General features: G+C 61.9%; 2 protein-coding genes across 2 annotated transcripts in view; one reads left to right on the top strand and one right to left on the bottom strand.

The window, feature by feature from the left end:
• Nucleotides 1-413: 413 nt before the first annotated feature.
• Nucleotides 414-13,579, top strand: VOLCADRAFT_104483 (uncharacterized protein; the record flags this gene model as incomplete). The annotated part of the gene is made up of 12 exons (XM_002949890.1): nucleotides 414-772; nucleotides 1,298-1,400; nucleotides 2,259-2,347; nucleotides 2,804-2,894; nucleotides 3,284-3,457; nucleotides 3,767-6,929; nucleotides 7,371-8,717; nucleotides 9,327-9,511; nucleotides 9,689-10,408; nucleotides 11,199-11,271; nucleotides 12,519-12,548; nucleotides 13,126-13,579. 12 exons carry the CDS (start codon nucleotides 414-416, stop codon nucleotides 13,176-13,178), a joined length of 6,387 nt encoding a protein of 2,128 aa, XP_002949936.1. The 3' UTR covers nucleotides 13,179-13,579.
• A 133-nt stretch (nucleotides 13,580-13,712) lies between these two features.
• The window catches only part of VOLCADRAFT_90262 (uncharacterized protein), a gene marked incomplete at both ends in the record, with an annotated part of 6,201 nt that continues 1,244 nt past the window's right edge, over nucleotides 13,713-18,669 (bottom strand). Inside the window, 10 exons of the mRNA XM_002949790.1 lie at nucleotides 13,713-13,948; nucleotides 14,130-14,238; nucleotides 14,706-14,795; nucleotides 15,204-15,326; nucleotides 15,781-15,885; nucleotides 16,252-16,326; nucleotides 16,611-16,662; nucleotides 17,084-17,150; nucleotides 17,377-17,530; nucleotides 17,576-17,623. Coding sequence (XP_002949836.1) covers nucleotides 13,713-13,948; nucleotides 14,130-14,238; nucleotides 14,706-14,795; nucleotides 15,204-15,326; nucleotides 15,781-15,885; nucleotides 16,252-16,326; nucleotides 16,611-16,662; nucleotides 17,084-17,150; nucleotides 17,377-17,530; nucleotides 17,576-17,623 — 1,059 coding nt within the window. The remainder of the gene's footprint in view (nucleotides 13,949-14,129; nucleotides 14,239-14,705; nucleotides 14,796-15,203; nucleotides 15,327-15,780; nucleotides 15,886-16,251; nucleotides 16,327-16,610; nucleotides 16,663-17,083; nucleotides 17,151-17,376; nucleotides 17,531-17,575; nucleotides 17,624-18,669) is intronic.

The raw sequence follows: 18,669 nt of genomic DNA, 5'->3' as shown, positions 1-18,669 counted from the left end.
CAACGCCATCTGCTGTCCATCACATGTCGTCCACGGCAACTTCGACGCTCGATCTCATGGCATAGTTCCATATGCAGACAAGCTGGTTGCTCCGCACTGACCTGATGTGATAGGAGGAATGAGAGGCATCGGGATTTTGTAAATCCCATTTGAAACTTGTATGCTTCATAGACCGAGGCAACGCCCAACAGGCGGCAAAGAATGGCAAGTTTCAGGTTTCATACTAGTAGAGCTCCCTTGAGGGCCCTTGGGTGACACGGGCTTCAACTCATCAGCAACATCAGCAGCAACTGATTTTACTGAACGGGTGACGGCCGCATGACATGATTTGGAGCTGACTGGCTGACTGGCTCGCTGAATGTACTACCTAAGCAGTGATAACTGATTTTCGCGACAGTTATCATAGACTATTGATGGGCGTCTCAGGAGTCGCTGACAATACCGGGCGCCCGATGCAGGGCTCGGAGGAGCTCAGCTCTGCTGTCATCCCTGAGGACATTGAAGACCATAATTATGACGCCTTATACAAGGCTGCGTGTACATTGCCTGAAGTCATCGTCGCTTTTGGCGGCCAGCGCGCCCGTGTGCTGGGAGGACACTGCGCTTCCTGCAACGCAATCTTCGTGACGCCAGTTCCATCACATACAGTACCAAAACATCCCCCTCTCCATTTGAAGCCGAATTATGACACCGGGCATGACGAATTGGGGACGCCAACTAAGCAGCTGCCCGTGCCCGTCTCCAAGCCACCCCTCACCCTCTACGGATTTTGGTAAGCCAATCCCTTCTGTAGGTCCTGTACGGATTCGCAGCTGGTCGTACAGGTCCTGCTGGTCATGCCTGTACGACAATCTTGTAAGGCAGTCCAAAGACATAAGTCCTGTCTGTAGCAGCGTTTCTTCTGCAGCTCGGGGGCTGGAGAACGGAGGGTCCACCAGGGGCTCCATTTTCTGCTCCAGCCTCGGTCGTCACGATGACTTATTGTTACTACGGTTGGGAGGGCCCCCAACGGCGGCTAACCGGCTGGCAGGGTGCCGGGGGGTGCCCCCGTCGGGACGAAAAAAGAACAAAAAAGCTATGGGGCAGGTTGTACGAATATGTGTCCAAGGGGACGAGATAGAAAGGAATAAAGCGAGACGGGGGGAGGGAGTTCCGCACCACTTTTACTGGTGCTGATGCTGATGTCGGTTGTACAGCAACACCCATCGCACGGTCGTGATGGCGATGCCACCTCAACGGGGGTCTTCCCCGTTGCGCGCGTGTGTGTGTATATGCCGTGTTTTGCTTGCCGCTGTAGGCTATGCGCCAAGGTCAACGCGATGGAGATGCACCCCGCCTACAGCGCGGAGTCGGAGCTGGCGTGTCAGGAGGAGCTACTGATTGTGGAACCAGACGGAAAGGTGCAGAGGAGCCGGTCGGGGAGGGGGGGAGGGGGAGATGTGGAGGGGGGGAAAGGGGAGGAGCACGCGGTCTTTATTGGTTGGGTTGGGAGTGGGTCCCGTCGCTTTGGTGGTGTGCTCACCGGTCACTGGAACCTTTGCCCCCCTGTCCACGAAGACGTTAAAGGCTCAGAGGATTCCAGTCCGTGTCACCACTGGGCTCTTTTTTCATCATCATCATCATCATCATCAGCGTGCTGGGGAAGTGCGGTGGGAGGTCTGCATGAAAATAGTCTCTGGCTGAAATTACGAGACGTGAGCTTACATGTTCGTATGACTGTGTGAAGTAGGGGAGGGGTTACATACATACATCGCTTCACCCACAAGTACCAACTGCTGCAAGGTCACAGTGACTTTTTTGGCGGTGTTCAGCACCCACCATCGCCAGCAGCACCAGTTGTTGGTCCTGCCGCAGGTAAACGGCAGTGTCAGCTCTACTCCACGACATTCCCCGTTGGTTTGCAGGTCTCTCGCTACAACCGGGAGGACCCATCACGGCCCATCTACATGGGGATGTGTAACCATGTCTGACCGGTAGCGGGATTTTTTCTCGCGCATGGTCGGGATCGATCCTGGAACCTTTCATGGATGCAATGCTGCGCCTTAGCTTACATAAACAATTGAGTGCAAAACTCTACATATGCATATGTGCATCATAAGACGTGTTCTCCTTGCAATTAACACATTTTAACAGAAGAGAAGAAGAAGAAGAAGAAGAAGAAGAAGAAGAAGAAGAAGAAGAAAAACAGCAACAACAATATCGCCCCGCTGATATCTGCTCGGGGCCCCTTGTGCCCCTGTTCCTCCCCTCCTGCGCAGACGGAAATGACCCTCCTGCAGTTCCTCGTGAGAGCCAGCGCCATCCTGGGGGGTCAGAGTCTCAGGGCCCGGGACCTGCGAGTCCTGTGGTGGGTTGGCAGAGGGGTGGGGGATGTGGGGAGGGAGGGGCGGGAAGGAAGAAACATGCTGTGTGTTTTATGTGCGTTTTATGCTGTGTGTTCTGGTGGGGGGGACAGGGGGAGGAATCGCATGCAGTGAGCTGTTGTGGTTGGAGAGAGGGGTAGGGTGGAGAGGGCCTGGGTGTGGTGGAGGGGGATGGGGGAGTGGGGACTTCTTAGTGAGCGGGGGTGGGGGTGGGGCCAGTACGACCGTGTAGCCAACTCTGTAGCGCAACCACCACAATCTCTACGACAGTTACCACAACCACCCTGCTCCATGTAAACACCCGATCGGCGGGGTCAGGCGGTCTACCTCCCCCAGCAGCTATTAAACTTTGGGCGGCAGCGTGTGATTTTCCTTGTTTCCTTGCCTGTGTTGTCCCCCTCCCCTCCCCCCTGCCCTGCCCCCCATGTTCCCTACGTCAGGTGGGATGAGGCCGACAGCGAGGGGCAGTACCGCCCTCGCTGGTACTTAGCGGAGATACGGACCTTCTACCAGGACAAGGGCGCACACAGGGTGGGGGGGCCCGGAGGGGTTGCGAAGCGCGCGCGCGTGTGTGTGTGTGTGCAAGCAAGAAAGCAAGCAAGCAAACATGGGTAATTGTTCTGCAGTCTGACACCCACCCTCTGTTTTCACTAACCCACAATCCTTTCCGCACGTTCTAACCCTCGCTACCTCGCTCTACCTCACTCGCTCATCCACTCACTTTCCCCCAGACCCCCCACACCACACCACACCACACCGCGTCCCCCATCCCCCTGCTGCCACACGTGCTCACACACACGCTCTCTCTCACGTCTTAGCGAATAGTTGAACACTGGCAGGGCCGGCATGGGCCGTTGTCTTTCCCTTCCCTTCCTGACCTGATCTCGTACCCGGCCGCCCTGATCGCTCCGGAACCGCAGATCAAGTACAAGCCGCTGGAGAACATGCCGAAGCAGAGCGAGTTTGTGTTCCTGCCTCTCACACTGCACCACATGGGGCCCTGCGTGCCGGCGGAGCTCGACCTGGCGGTGCCCTTCCCGCCGCGGTCCTCGTCGCTGGCGGCGGCGGCGGCGGCGGAGAGACCGCAAAATGGGGTGGGTAGTGGGGGGTGGGGAGCGGGGCAGGGGGTAGCGGCCTGCAGTGCGCAAAACCCTACGATGTGGGGTAAGGAGGGGCGGAAATGACGGAGGCCGCGTTGAGGTGCGACGGGCACCTGGCTTTCCAGTTTGTTGCTGAACTGGGCGCTCTTCCTACTCCTACTCCTACTCCTCTTCCGCTTTCCCACTTGGATGGGTGGTTGGGTGGGTCGGAGGGTGGATGGGTGGGTGGGTGGGTGTCTTGCCACCCGTCTGTTTCCTTTCCTCGCTTTGAGTCCAACTTGAGTCCCGGCTTTCCGTACACAGATCCCGCCTGTTGGAGGTGCGGGTCCAGACAGTGCTGCAGCCGCTGCCTCCATAGCTGCGACTACAGCTACAGCCAGCGAAGACAACGACAACGACCCACGGGACACGGCCACCACCACGACCACCAGCCAGTCAGCACAGGAGCCTTGTAGCGCCGCGGCAGCTGGGGCCGGGGCGGAGGCTGCCACCGCTGGCGCCACGTCAGCAGACCCTGGAGAAGCCCCCGCCGGCGGCGGCGGTGGCGGCGGCGGCGGTGCTGGTGGTTTCCGAGGCGGCGAGCGAGTGCCCCGTGAGATTATGCGGCTGCTGACGGACAGCCCTAGGCCGGGGCCTGGAGGAACCAGAGCCTGCTTGGGGTCGCCGGCGTCGGCGTCGGGGGAAACGGTGTCCCCGTGGGCATCCCCCGGGGCGGACAACCCAACAACCCGGGCCGTGTCGGCTTCGCAGGTCGCTGGTTCCGGAGCGTTTCGGAGGCAGCTTTTGGCGCGGTCCGGCAGGGGCCTGGCGGGGCCAGCTGCGAGGCGTGGGACGCGGGGAAGAAGCCGGGGTGGTGGGTTTATCCGTGTGGATGGGCGCGGCGGGAGGGGAAGGGGCCGCGGGCGGCCTCCCCTTGCGGCCACCGTCGCCGCCGCGGCGGCGGCGGCGGCGGCAGGGCGTCAAGCTGCCGTCGGATTAGGTCGTCATGGGGCTGGGAGAGCCGGGGAAATGGCAGGTGGAGGCCGGCGGGGGCGGGGGCGGAGGGGCCGTGGACAAGGAGCTGGGAAACAAAAGGAGGGAAGGGGTGGCGGACCGGCGGCGGCAGCGCCATCGGCAGATGCGGGTGCAGGTACGGCAGGAGGACGATTACCACGGGGGATGCAAGTCGCCGCGAAGCCGGCCGCCGCTGCGTCCGCGGTGACGCTTGGGCCGTCGGGGGAAAGGAGGGCGTCATTGACCAGTAGCAGCAGCGGCGGAAACGCGACGTCGTACACGACCGCGAGGAGCTCGGGAGCCTGCGCTGCAGCGGCGGCAGCAACAGGAAAGGACGAGGCAGCAGCGGCCGCGGGAGGATGTACGGCAACGCTAGGAAAGACCGCTGGGCCGTTGAGCTTTGTACGGCGGTCACCGGCGCTTCTCCTGGCGGCAGGCAAGCTGACGGTACGGAAAACGAGATCCATGTTGGAGCTTGTGGAGCAGTTGCCCATGATAAAGAAGCCGAAGCCGACGGCCCGCGGCGGCAAGGCGCGGGCGGCCGGCGGCGGCGGAGCTGCCGCCGCTGCGGGTTTGCCGGGCAGCGCTTCCGGCAGCGTCACTGGCGGCGCAGGTGCCAATACCAACGGGAGGCGTGGGCCGCCGAAGCCTCGACAGGCGGCCGGCGCCCAGGGGACGGGGCCCGGCGGCGCGCGGGCAGCGGACAAACGTACGGGTACGGCGGCCGCGGCTGGTGGGCCTGGTCGGAAGGGGGTGGGAAGCCAGCCGGGAAGTGCAGCCGTCGTTGCCGCTTCCGCCGCCGCCACCCTGGTGCCGAAGGATTGTCCTCAAGGACCGCCGCCGCCCAAACGTCCGCGGCTGGAGGAGGAGGCTGACGGCGCTGCTGCTGCGGCGGCGGCGGCGGCGGCGGCGCCAGCGGAAGGCCCCGCGGAGCCCGAGGGTCACGACCACGACCTGGTACCTAGGAGGCTCGGGGTGAAACCGGGCGGTGGCGCCGACGGCGACGGCGCCGCTGCTAGCGAGCCACGGCGTAGCGACGTAGCTGACGACGCGGCAGCCGCGGCGGCGGCAGCGGCGACACCCGCCGCCATCGTCAACGGTGGCGATGGCGATGGCGGCGGCGACTTTGCGGTCTCTGCGCCGTCACCTCCAAAGCGCCAACGCGGCAGTCGGGAACTCGCGAACCTGCTCAGGACGGACAAGGTTCGATCTGGACGCAGCGATGAGTCGCCGACTGGTGCCTTGGCGGCGGCAGATGGTACGGACGGTACGGAGGGCCGGCAGCAGCTCATGGTGGTGGAGGTAGACGGCCGCCGCCGCCGGGATGATGCGAACATGATGACGGAGGGGGCTGCGGGGGAGCAGACCGACACAGCGGCAGTAGAGGCGACGGCTGTAGTAGCAATGTCAGCGGAGCTAGCGGCGGCGGCGGTGGCGGGGACCTCAAGCCCGAATGGACGAGATGACCGGAGGCGGCACGAGCAAGAGGAGGATGATGAGGAGGAGGAGGAGAAGCAGAGGCAGCAGCCCCGGCCGGAGGTACGGCGGGGCCGAGGACGGGGCCGAGGACGGGGACGGGGACGGGGACGGTCGCGTCCTCAGGGACATGAGGCCATCGATGCTGGCGTCAAGGCTTCGAAAGGCCGTAGCGCAGCGGGTACGGCGTCGACGGAGGCGGAGTTGGATGATGGTGCCCCTGGAGCGCTTGGCGGCGGAGCCGGGGCTGACGGCATGGCGGAGCTGGCTGCACTGGATGGCCCCCCACCATCGAGTTCCCTGGAGGCGGCACAGGACGGCGCCGCGGCGGCGGCGCCGCCGTGCCTGCCGCCCGCTGCTGCCGGGGCTACCGTGCCTCCGCCGGCATATGCCATCCAAGCTGCCAGCCCGTCTGACAATGCGGCTGCAGGGCGGGCTGCGGTCAGCAATCGCAGAGGTGGCGTCGTCATTAGTACCGGTGCCGGTGCCCGGGGATCCGTTCGTGGCCAGGCAGTGGAGATGCGGTCTTCGAGGGCTGTGGTAAACGCAGCGGCGGCGGCGCCGCCGCCGCCGCCGGAGATAGCCGTACTCAGGTCCGCGTTGATGGGGCTGGCGATGTCAGCGTCCCGGGTGCAGGAGGCAGCGGCGGCAGCTGCCGCCGCCGCGGCTACTGCCTGCGGCGTGCCGCCGCCGGCGGCGCTAGCGGCGGCCGCCGCCAGCAGCGATCCTGAAGATACGGCAGCAGATCCGCTTATCGGCCCGGTTGCGCGTGGGTTGATGACGGAGGGGACGCCGGTGGAGAGGCTGGCGCTGCTGAGGAAGGTGATGACGGTTGTGCAGCGTGCCGCGACGGGCTTGGCGGGTCTGCCGCCGCTGGGGTCCCGTGCCGACGGCGGCGGTGCCGTCAACCTGTCGGGATTGCGCGCTCGCGCGGGACTGGATGGCCGGGCCCGGTCAGATGCCCCCTTGGACGTGATGATAAGGTCGGGTCAAGGCCGTCAGTCGGCGCAGAGGCTGTTGGACTCGGGGCCGTCGGCAGCCGCGGGCGCGTCTCGTCCAGGCCGACGGCGGCGACGTCGCCTGCAGCAGCGGCAGGAGGACGTGGAGGAACAGGAGATGGAAGAGGAGGACCTGATGCGGCCGCAGCGGCAAATGGCTCACATCGAACCGCCGGCGCCGCTGCTGCCGCCGCGGCCGCCGAGTGCGGCCGCTGCCGCGCTGCTGCCGCCGCCGCGGCGCTCCGCTGCTGCTGCTGCTGCTGCTGCTGCTGCTGCTGCTGAAGCTAGACTTGCTGCCGATGCAGATGCAGATGCTACGGCAGCGGTGGTGGCGGCGGCGGATGCGGGCTTGGACGTGGCGGGGACGTCGGGGCGGGCTCCCATGGCGGGTCACGAAGGTTCCGGCGGCGACGTCATCTTCCTTTCTGGATCGTCGTCAGTTCTCTCTGCGGATTGGCGGTACGACGGTACGGCGGATGTGGAGCCGCCGCTGGAGATGCTTCTCCGTGACGCCCAGCCGTCGCAACTCCTCTCCCATCCGCCGCCGCCGCCGCTGTGTGGACATCCCACTGGAACACCGGCGGAGTTTCCCACGGTGTACGGTGAGGACGAGGAGGCAGCTGCGTGGGACTTTGCCGCTGCCGTCGCCGCCGCCGCCGCCGCCGCCGCGGCGAGCGGTGACGGGGCGCTTTTGGGGCTCGCTTCGAGCGGTTGTAGGACTGAGGGCATTTCCGGAGGCGCGGATGGGATCCGATCCAGAAGTCACTCGACCTCAGGCCAGGTTGTCGTACAGGCTCGCGCCGACTTGCAGGTAACGCCGCCGCCGCCACCGCTGCACATGGATCCAACCGCTGCCGGCGCTATGCCGCTGACGGAACCGCCGCCGCCGCCCCTGCAGCCGTTTGCTCCCTTAGTGGCGGCCCGGCAGCAGTGGCAACAACAACAACAACAACCTACGCTGTGGCAGTCTGGCGGGGGCCGCAAGCGTCCGTCGGCAGCAGCAGCGGCGGCGGCGGCGACGGGGCAGGGGTCGATGGGACACGGAGCGCCGCCGGCGCCACCGCTGCAGCCGCGGTCATCGCTACAACCGGCAGGCGAGGATTCCGAACTCCTGTCGCAGCGGAATCAGCTGCTACAGCCCCTGCAACAGCAGCAGCAGCAGCAGTTCCTGCCTTACGCGCGTTCGGAGGATGCGGCATGGACTCTAATGCCCAAGCGGCCGCGCGTGGCGGCGGCAGCTACCACGGCGGAGGTAGCTGCCGTACAGCAGGGCATCGGCCAAGTAAGGCGCGTGAGGGCGACGGATCTGAGGACCAGCAGTCATGACGCGGCGGCGGTGGCGGTGGGGGCTGGCGGCGGCGGCGGCGAGGGGCTGTTGCCGTCGGCGCTGCAAACGTTGGCATCTGCAGCGGAGGTCATGGAGCGCGACGCGTCTGGTGCGGCGGAGCGGCGAATGGGGCGGTCGTCCTCCGCTGGCATTACGGCACTGTCGGCACAAGCGTTGGAGCGCACCGATGTGTCGACGATGTTGCTGGCAGGCACCAGGCGCGCTGCATCGCCTGAACCCCCGGTGGTTCTGCTGGCGGCAGAGCCCTCAGCGCAGGGGCTGGCGGCGGCGGCGGCGGCAGCGGCGGCGGCCCCGCAGCGTGGTGGCCGGCCGCCGAGGCCGAGGCCGTCCACCAACTCGGCAGCGGCTCTGGCGCTTGAGGACCACCATCGAGGTTTGACATCCGAGGCTCCCTCATTCGGCAACGGCGGCGGCGGCGCGCTGGAGGCCTTAGGCTACCGTACAGGCCAGTACAACCGCTGGGAGGATCAACCACGGCCGCAGCAGCAGCAACAGTTGCTGCAGCAACAACAACAGAGTGACATATTGGACCTGTCACAACTGCCGCCTTCCCTGCAACAGCAGCAGCAGCAGCAGCAACAACAGCAGCTATTGGATGAGCAGATTGCAGTGCAACAACAGCATCAACAGCAGCAGTACATGCAACAAGAAGAAATGCTGCAGCAATTTCAGCAACAAGAGCAGCAGCGGTTACACCATCAACAGCAGCAGCAGGGCCAGGGGTACATGCTCATGCAACAACAACAGCAACAACAACAGCAGCAACAGCAGCAACAACAGCTGCTTCAGCAACAGCAATACCAACAGCAGCAACAGCAATACCAACAGCAGCAACAACAAGAACAACAGCAACAGCTGTGCTCCGGCACAAGCGGCTTAGGAACCTCGTCCATCCGGCGCTCGGCCACCCAGATCTACAACGAGGTTTACGCGACAGCTGTGACCCGTGGGTCACACCAGTCAGCGGCCACCCAAATCCTTCCCGTGGTGGCCTACGATGGGAACTTATCCGTCGACGGCGGCGACCTCCTCACCTTCGCCTCCGAAGCCCATGGCCAGCACCAGCATTATCCATCGCGCATCTCCCGCACATTAACACAGCAGGAATTCAATACGGTTCAGGCGGCGGCAGCTGCCGCCGCTACCGCTGCCGCCGCCGCGGCGGCCGCTGCGGCGGCGGCGGCGCCGCCGCCGCCACCGCAGCTTGACCTTGACAGTTGCGGACCGCTTCCCGTCACTTTGCACGACTATGGCCATCACCACCACCACCATCAGCAGCAGCAGCAGCAGCAGCGTCATGGAGCTGTCCACGCCCAGAGCCAGGATCAGGATCAGGATCAGGATCATCAGAGCCTCAGTTCAGCCTGCCGGCACTCCCCAGCTGTCTCCCTGCGGCTGCGGCCCCTACAGGGCCCCGGCTCCTTGGGGCCCGTCAAAGGCCTCAGGCCTAATGCAGGTGGTCTTTCCGAGCCCGCCTTCGCCGCGGGTCATCAAAACGTAGTGGACCTTGAAGGCGAGCTGCTAGGGGGCCTGGGGCTCAGCCTAAGTCACGGGCACCAGAGTAGCGGTGGGGCGCCGCCGCCGCCGCCGCTGGCCCCGCTGACGGCGGAGGTGGTCGCGTATGGCGCCCCAACTCGGCGCTCAAGTACGGCGCTACAGCACCGCTCATCGTACGAACACCCGGCGCTGCACGAAAACGCCGCAGCGGTCCACGCCGGGAGCAGCGGTGGTGGAACCGCATATCCAGCTATGCATCTGTACGGCACGCGTGTACAGCAGCAGATTGACGAGATGGCGCTACCGCCGCCGCTGCCGACTCTGCGCCATTCAGGAAGCGGTGGCAGCCTTGCGGCAGAGCCCCCCGTGTCTTTACAACACCGCTTCTCCTCAGCTGCTGCTGCGCAGCAGACACAGCAGCATCGACAGTTGGTGTTCCTACGGTCGCAGCATCCACACCACCAGCAACAGCAACAACAACATCAAGCGCACCACGCACACCAGCAGCAGCAGCACCATCACCACCATCGGGGGTCGCTATCCGGGTTGTACGACACTACTGGGGTTGGGAATGGCGGAAGTGACGGAGGCGGCGGAGGCCGAGGCATCCGTGATCAGCTGCTGGAAGTCCTGGTAGGAAGCCACCGGGATGCTGGAGGCGGGAGGCTGGTTGCGGCGTTTGGGGCTGGGTCGGGGTCGGGGTGCGGAGGCGCCCCGAGAGGTCCCGGAATGTAGGGATGCGGGCTGTCGCCAGTTGGGGGCCGGGGGTGAGGGACAGGGACAGGGAAAGAAGTGGCGCCCGGTGAGGGCAGAGGGTCGCGTGACGGTCCACGAAGGGGGAGTGGGGAAATGGGGTTGTCGCACAGGAGGAGCCGAAAGCAATGGAGGCTTCTAAGGCCACCCTGTCAATTTCCAGGAGGAGGGGGAAGGAGAGGAGGAGGAGGTCGAGGTCGTTGAATGGAGGCAGCGCTTAGGCCAATGGTGGTGGTGGTGGTGGTGGTGGTGGCGGCGGTGGTGGCGGTGTTGGATGAGGAGGGAGAGGAAGTAGGGAAAGGCTGCGTCGGCGGCAGAAAGGCCTCCCTGGCTTTCCGTGGGTCCCGTGTAATAATATCTCTCTAGATATTTGGCGAAGGGCGGAGAGCTTAGCGGGGAGCTTAGGGGGGAGCTTCACGGCTCCGTGGGGAATGCCGCCCTGACGACATTGCTGTGAGCCGGGCATGGACGAAGGTGATGTTTCCGGAGCATCGTGACGAGCATCGTGACGAGCGATATTTCGGCATTGCTGTTGTTGTGAGGCTGTGGGCCACCTCGCTGCGGGTGTTGCTGGTAGCTGCTGTTAGTCGTTGTGGTGGTGGTGGTGGTGGTGGTGGTCGGAGTGCTTCCTCTTGCGGCTCCGAGTTGTATCGTTTGTTGCGTCTTGCAGGGGGTCCGCCCCGCGCTGTCCGGTTTACCCGGGGACAGCTTGCGCCCGGGAGGGAGGAAGGGAGGGAGGGAGGGTGGGAAGGGGGGAGGGCGGGAGGATGTGGGCACACGGAGGGCGCCGAACCGAACCGAACCGAACTGAACTGAACTGAACTGAACTACTGGTGGTACTCCTCATCGCGGGAAAGGAAGGCAGTGGGTTGGCGGGCAGGGGAAGAGCATGACAGGACAGTCAGGGTCAGGGTGGGCACGTAATCTCTATGGGATGTTAAGCGGTTGGGGGGGGTGGAGGAGAAAAGCGGAGAGGGTAAACGCTCAGCTCGGCTCAGGAAGGTGGTCAAAGGGGGGAGGGGAGGTAGTGGGGGAAGAGGAGCCCGTCGGGGGCTCCTTGGGAGGCTGGAAATTCCTCTTCCGGGGGTGTCTCCAGGGGGGATTCTCAATCGCTTCGCTGGGTTGCGGAGTAACAGCCAAAGCTCCCGGGTCTCGAGGCTAATTACTATTTGGGGAGGGGCGCGCTCACGCGGGGCCGAACACCGCCGAACCGTAATATGCGCCCGAGGGGGGTTGCATGGCGACGTGGTGTGCAGGTCCCTGTTTTTGCATGTGTGTGTGTGTGTGCAGTGCTGTATATGGATCTCTGTTAATATGTCTGTAGATATGCAGGTAGGGCGGCAGGGCATATAGCAATGTTGGCTTCAGCTTTTGGGAGAGCGATCCTGCTGCTGCACACGGCAAGTCATGTGATGCTTTTCCGTATCAGGATTTCCTGCACTGCACTGCACTGCACATGTTCATCTGCACCTATTATCTTGCGTTGTGTTGTTTGCGTGGTGCATTTCGAAGAGTTCCGAAGGTCATTACGGGCGCACGGTATATCCCACGTGGCTCTCGTTAGATCGGGGGTGCTTGGCGGACTTGGCCCCGCCTTTTAAGAAACGTATTTGGAGATGATGGACGGGCTGATGTCCCCCCCGTTGGTGGAGGGGTTCTTGGTCGGAGTGCCACGTGCGGTGTAAGGGATGATGAGGTTCCAAGCGGCCGGTTGAACGGAGGGGGGTGCGTGAGGGGTGCGGGACACGTACATACATTTAGATGCTCCGGCTCCAGACACACACGGCGATGGTAGCGGCGGCGATGGTTACCGTTACCAGGGGGCGCTTTGGACGCCCCTGTCCCGATGACCGGGCTACCCGCTACATGAACGCAAGCGAAAGCCGGAATGGGCATAAACGAGAACGCGAGCGAAAGTCTCAAACGGAGGAATCTCTTTAATTTTGGTGACGTTTGCACCGCACATGTCCTCTTGCTTCACCGCTGACAGGGGCACCTTGGTTCGTGGCCGACCGCTTAGGTGCGGCAGGTTACTGTCTCCAACGACGCGACGGTTGCGGTGGGGCACAGGCCGTGACTGGTTTGTGAGGCAGATGTGATCCAACTGACAGGGGCTAAGTAACAGTGGCCCCGTTGCGTGGTAGACCTGGGAAGTGGAAGGGGGGAGTCAACTGATGTGTGTGTGTGTGGGGGGTACCACTCATGTCATGTTCCAGCAAAGGCGGCGCAAGGCCCCAAAAGCAACCCTAGGCCCAGTCGAGCGCCACCGAGGACGGGGGGAGGTGGAGGAGGTGGAGCCGGAGGTGAATGACCCGACAGACTCAGACCAAACAAGCTCGAGATTGTTCCCGAAGCGGAGATCGTACGCCTGGCGGCCTGCATGCGCCTGTGCGACGTGTTGTTACACTGCAAATACACAGCACGGGGCGTCTGCTTCCCCGTGCTCCTCCCCGAATACTGCAATGAGCAATGACAAGTTTCTGGCTTTGGGTCATTAACAAGACAGTGTCGATTTCCCGGGCGTTTCAAAGGCGGCACGAGCGTTTCAGGTTTTATCACCTCACCCCCCCGGTCCTCCTCCTGGACTTCCTTTCCAGTCGGTTTGCGAACCGCCTACCCGCCCAGGCGGAATGAGTGGCCATACCTGTAGGGGCGGCCCCGCAAGCCACTCGAACCATCTAACCACATCACCACCACCACATTCGCAACCTGGAGCGCGGTACCGCCAGCAGCACCATAGCAAGTTCAGCCTCCTCAAGACTCTCGCCACACACACCCCTGCCAAACTCAAGTCGACCGAAAATTCCGAACCTGAAATCCCAGCGACCCCTTCCCACCAATCGACCCCCTGCTCGTCACCTCATCAAGGCCGCTGCGGGTGGGTGCCTCCGCATACCCCCCACCTCCGTCCGGGAATAAAAACACCTCATCCCCATCCTCCTCCTCCTCCTCCCCATCCCCATCCGCTTGCTCCCCCACCTATGGATAGATCTTTATTGCTTTGTAGGGGTGATGGAGTAAGCGAAGTAGCAGCACATTACGCCACTCCTCCTTCCCCCCTGTCCCATGCAGCACGGTTGTACGACACCACTGTACGACATCACTCGCTCGCTCATAACGCACGTGTGTATCATCTCTGTACCAGTATCTCTATTTTATATACCAAGTAGTAATCTGTATTACTTCAAAACACCGTGCCGCCTTCGTACGTCCCGGGGTCAGGCCGATCATGCTTCCAGGGCCCCCCCGTGATGGGGTCCCCGAAGGGAATGGCGGTGTCGGGGCTCCAGTTGTGTGCGCAACGGTACGTGTCCGTGTGGGTAATCTTGCAGCAGGGAGGGGTGAACTTGTAGCGCCAGGGGTTGGGATTGCGCGGGAAACCTTGGGTCAAGGCGTACTCGAAGCCCTGCTCGTGCATGGCTGCGGGGACAGCAACAAAGCAACCCCACCACCACCACCACCACCACAGCAAGGCGGAAGCAAAAGGGCCGGACGACGTGGGGGAGTCAGTGACATCTTCGGGGAGGAGCCGGCAGGCGGTTGGGGTGGCTGAAATTGCAAATCCAGATCCAGGTGCAGATCCACACAACCCCCCATTTACCTTTGGATCTGTTGTACAACGCCTCCGCCATGTGTATTGCGGGCAGTCCGTACTCTTGCATCACCTTCTCCGGGTTCAGGGAACTGATGCGAGCTACACACTGACCCACCTGCAGAGGGGGAGGTACAGAAATGGGGGAAATGGAGGAATAGAGCTGAGATAGAGGAGGGATGAACAAAGATTTCCTCAATTGTATCTTTAAATACATTCGACTAGTGACCGACTGGCTGAATTACCGATCGACCGACTAACTGAAAGTAAAACCGACCCGCACATCAAGTATCCTGCTTCTCCCTACCTGACTTGCCGGATTGACTGATGTTGAATGTTACCAACGAACCCACTAACTACCTATAACAGACTAACCGGCCAACCAATATGCGTTCCTAACCAGAGTACGGAAGCCCCGTTCGCTCACCGCCACACTCTGAAACCCATTTCATATTTCAAAAACCCAAAAAGTTGAAAAGAAAAGGCCCCTACCCCAGTACAGACCATTACTGCGCCAGTCTCCTCCCTTCACCCCGCGCACGAGCCCCCCACACCTCCCCCCTCCAGCCCCTCCCCCTCTGTTACCTGCGCTGGCAGGTTCTTGCCCATCTGCCCCCCGGGCACATAGCACCGGTAGTCGAACAGAAGCGCCACGTTGGCCCAACACATGGGGACCTGGAGGAGGGGACGGGGTGCGCGTGCGTGTGTGTATGTGGTGGCGAAAGGGAGGGGGGAGGGGAAAGGAAAGGAAACCCCTCGTGCCAGTGTGGGCCAACCTTGAGGGGACAGTTGCGGTTTCCGACCGCGGAGGTGCAGCAGCAGCAGCAGCAGCAGCAGCAGGCATACAGACAGACAGGAAGACAGGAAGACACATATGGCACACAGATACATATGCAGCGGCACGACGACATACACACAACCGAGATAAACAATTCAAGCATTCAACTGCTCAGATAAACTGACAGACGGACACGCGGGGCGCGTGACGTATTGAGGCGCGTGAACTTACACAATACACCCATACACACAGGCACACGGCCTTTCCCGCCTAATCCCCCCTCCCCATCGTCACCCCCCACGCACCTTAGTACCCCAGTTGGGGAATTTGTGGATCCAGGCGTTCTCCATCACGTTGATGGTGTACTTCTTGGTGGTGGGTAACAAAATGGAGTCCGCTGCCAAAATGCGGTTCTCGTAAAAGGCACGCTGACAAACGTGATAATGGTGGGGGGGGAGCGGGGAAGGGGCAGGGTGTTAAGAGGGAGTGCGGCGGGTTGAGGGCAGGCGCGGACCTAGACGGTGTGGAGAGGAAGGGCGGTTGAGGGGCGGCGTGGGGGTGAGGTGAAGTTGCTGGGCCGCCTAGACGCTACCCCGGCCCCTCTCCTTGGTTTCTCCACCACTACCAGTACCCCGCCACGGCCATTATTTCACCTCCGGAAGCGCACGTGTGTCAACTCAACCCGCGCCTCCTTCACCTTCCCATCGCTCGAGTTTCAAACCAGGTGTCAAGGTCGTCGTTTCGTTTCCTTTTTTTCCCCCGATTTCCCCCCGCGGGGCCGCCCCCCCTTCCCGCCAGCCAAACCTCGCACCACCCCCAGGCGGCCCACCCCAACCCCACCCCACCCCTTCTAGGAGCCCCTTTCCTCCCCCCGGCTCCCACCTCGTTGTCAATCAGCCTCATGGTGCCGTCATTGTCAATGAAGATGTTCTGGGCGTGGCGGTCGTTTTGACTGGTAAGCAGGTCAAAGATGGCCGCAAGGATTGTCTGTGTGTACGGAAAAAGGATTTGTAGGGGAAAAGGAGCAGAGCAAAGAAAGGAGAGGCAAAGGCGGGTTGGAAACCCCTCGTAAGTAAAAAGGCCCCTTGGCGTCGAGCTCAGCGTCTCTCTGGAAAGGGGGCCGAGCCCCCGGTTGAGGGGCATCCTGGGTGTTCGTGTTGGTGGTGGTGGTGGTGGTGGTGGGGAGTGGGGAGTGGACCCCTTTATGGGCGGATGGGCGGAGCAGAAAGAGCAACAAGCCAGCTGCACTGCACTGCACTGTACTGCACTGCACTGCACGCGGTAACACAGAGGGAACGCAGGCTGAGCAAGAGAGCGTCACCCCTTACGGGCGAGGTGTGACGGTTGCCGTACTTGCTTATGGTTGACTTTGTTGTGCAGGATGTCCAGTAGGTCGTCCGGATGCATCATCGGGTTACCCAGGCGGACCTGTAACATGGGGGTGGGTGGGGAATGTATGTATGTATGTATGTATGTATGTATGTATGTATGTATGTACGTCACGCTAGGAAAGCAAACATCAGTAACAGTAGGGGTAATGCAATACACACACGTGCGTGGGTTCGTGTTTGTTAGGGGGGTAGGTAGGGGCCCCGCATGAACCACCGCAGATACAACACAAGGCCCCGCAGATACAACAGGAGGGTCAAGGCAGGCAGCTAAGCACCAAACCCTCGCCTTTTACACACTGTCGTACGCAAACGTAGTCGTACCAGGTTCTCCAGGCTGATGCCGTCCACCATCTCCATCCACAAACCCAACCACCTGCAACCACCATGGCAACCAATCAACCAACCAAGTCAAGGTGAGGGGGTGTGGAAGGAGGGGAGGGACGGATGAAATGCAAATGCCAGCGTAGGGGGTAGGGCAAGGGGGTAGTGGGTAAGGTTACAAGGAAAACTGGACAGGCAATTCAAGCCAGCATTGGCTGCGAATCCGGGTGGCTGAAAAACACGGGTGGGGTCATAGGGAAATGAAGGAAGGTGGAGGAGGTGTATGTGCGTATGTCTGTGTGGAGGGGAGCGATGAAAGGCACTGGGAGGGAACAGGTACTCGGGGACGGGGGAAGGGGAAGGGTCACCCGCCCCCCCCCCTCTGCCGAGCACTCCCAAAACCCCTCCTCCCCCCCATCCAGGCTCCACGACCCCGCCAGCCCTTACAACCCTGAAACTCTCTTCTGTCGTACCGGATGTGGTAGCCCACTTCCGGAATGACCGCATTCACCCAGTCCACCCAAACCTTGGGTACGATATCTGGGCGGGAAGGGGAGGGGGGGAGGGGTGGTGCGCAAAGGGAGGTTGGAAAGGGTTCGGGAAGGGGGGGGGGGAAATCACACCAAGCGTAAGAAAGGGACCGGAAACCCCGATATGACACGTGGGGGTGGGGGGGAAGAAGAAGAAGAAGAAGAAGGGGAGAAACACACCCAAGCACATACATACATACATACATACATACATACATACATACATACATACATACCTGTCAGTCCGCACTCCTCCGACAGCTTCTCAATGGCCAAATAGATCTTGGCGTATTTCAGCGCCAAATCCGGATAGCACTGCGCGAACTTGTGTCGTGCGTGTTTCCCGACGGGGATGCACGCCACCTTCACAATGGCCTTCTTGTTGCGTGTCTTGTCGGTGGGGGCCACAAACAGCCAGGAGGGGGAGGCGCCCACCTCGTCACGGAACCAGGTGTTGAAGAGCTTCTTCTGACCGTGGCTACCCTGCAGAGGCGGAGGCGGAGGCGGAGAGGAGGGGGGAGGGCAAGACGAACCACGAACGAGTGAAGCTAGTGCCAGAAAGACTAATGCGGAAAGACTAATGCGCCAGAAGACAAGACAGCGGGAAGCGGGAAGCGGGGGGGGGAGTTCCGTTGGGTATTCAGGGGGAAGGGGGGTGTAGAGGGGGGATTATATACACGGCATATACACACGGCAAAGCAGTTTGTGACAACTAATCGGCACCAACATCAACACACCGCATCAACAGCAATGAGGGGTGAGCATCGCCGGCCCAACCCTGTACTGCACTGTACTGCACTCCCCACACGTACATCCACCACCCTCCCAGTCAAGAGGGCCGAATCCCCGTTTCCAATACCCCGAGACGACATTTTGCCGTACTCCACGTGGATCTTCTGGACACTGATCTACCGACATACATACGCACAGGCATGCATACATCTAATGAACAGAAACACAAACATACATACAAACACTCCCGCAACTCAACAACATGAAGGGCAGCAGCTAAACATAATCGGCATATCGCACCCGAGGCGGCCACCAAAAGCTGTCCCAGTAGCGGCTCTAGAGTAGCGACCAACACCCCCAAAGGTCGCCGGGGAAAGATAAAACCCTAAAACCCTAAAGCCCTAAAAACACCACGGAACTGTGTGTGAAACCCTCGCCTGGAAACCCCGGCCGCAGCGAGCAGCCCAGTCGCCGGCGGCCCCCCCCCCCCCGAGGGACCCAGCCCCTGCCCCCTCCACCCCCGGCAACCCGACGAGTCCCGGCTGACCCCTCAACAGTGCGAGAACAACTTCCACCGTTCCGTCTCCCCCCCACCCCCCCACCCCCCCACACCCTTCTCCTACCCCTTACGCCCTACTCCTCGGAACTCCCGGGGAAACAACCTCCCCCGCACTCCCTCACCCCCACCAAGGGCTCCACAGGCCCCCCGGCTTCCCACAGTGCTCATTTCGTGCTGACTGCGCAACCCAAAGTAAACACACACACACACACACATCACACCGCCTCTCCCCCTCTTC

Source organism: Volvox carteri (genome assembly GCF_000143455.1).
Source record: "Volvox carteri f. nagariensis unplaced genomic scaffold VOLCAscaffold_16, whole genome shotgun sequence".
Classification (NCBI taxonomy): domain Eukaryota; kingdom Viridiplantae; phylum Chlorophyta; class Chlorophyceae; order Chlamydomonadales; family Volvocaceae; genus Volvox; species Volvox carteri.
This window is presented reverse-complemented; position numbering and strand designations above follow the sequence as displayed.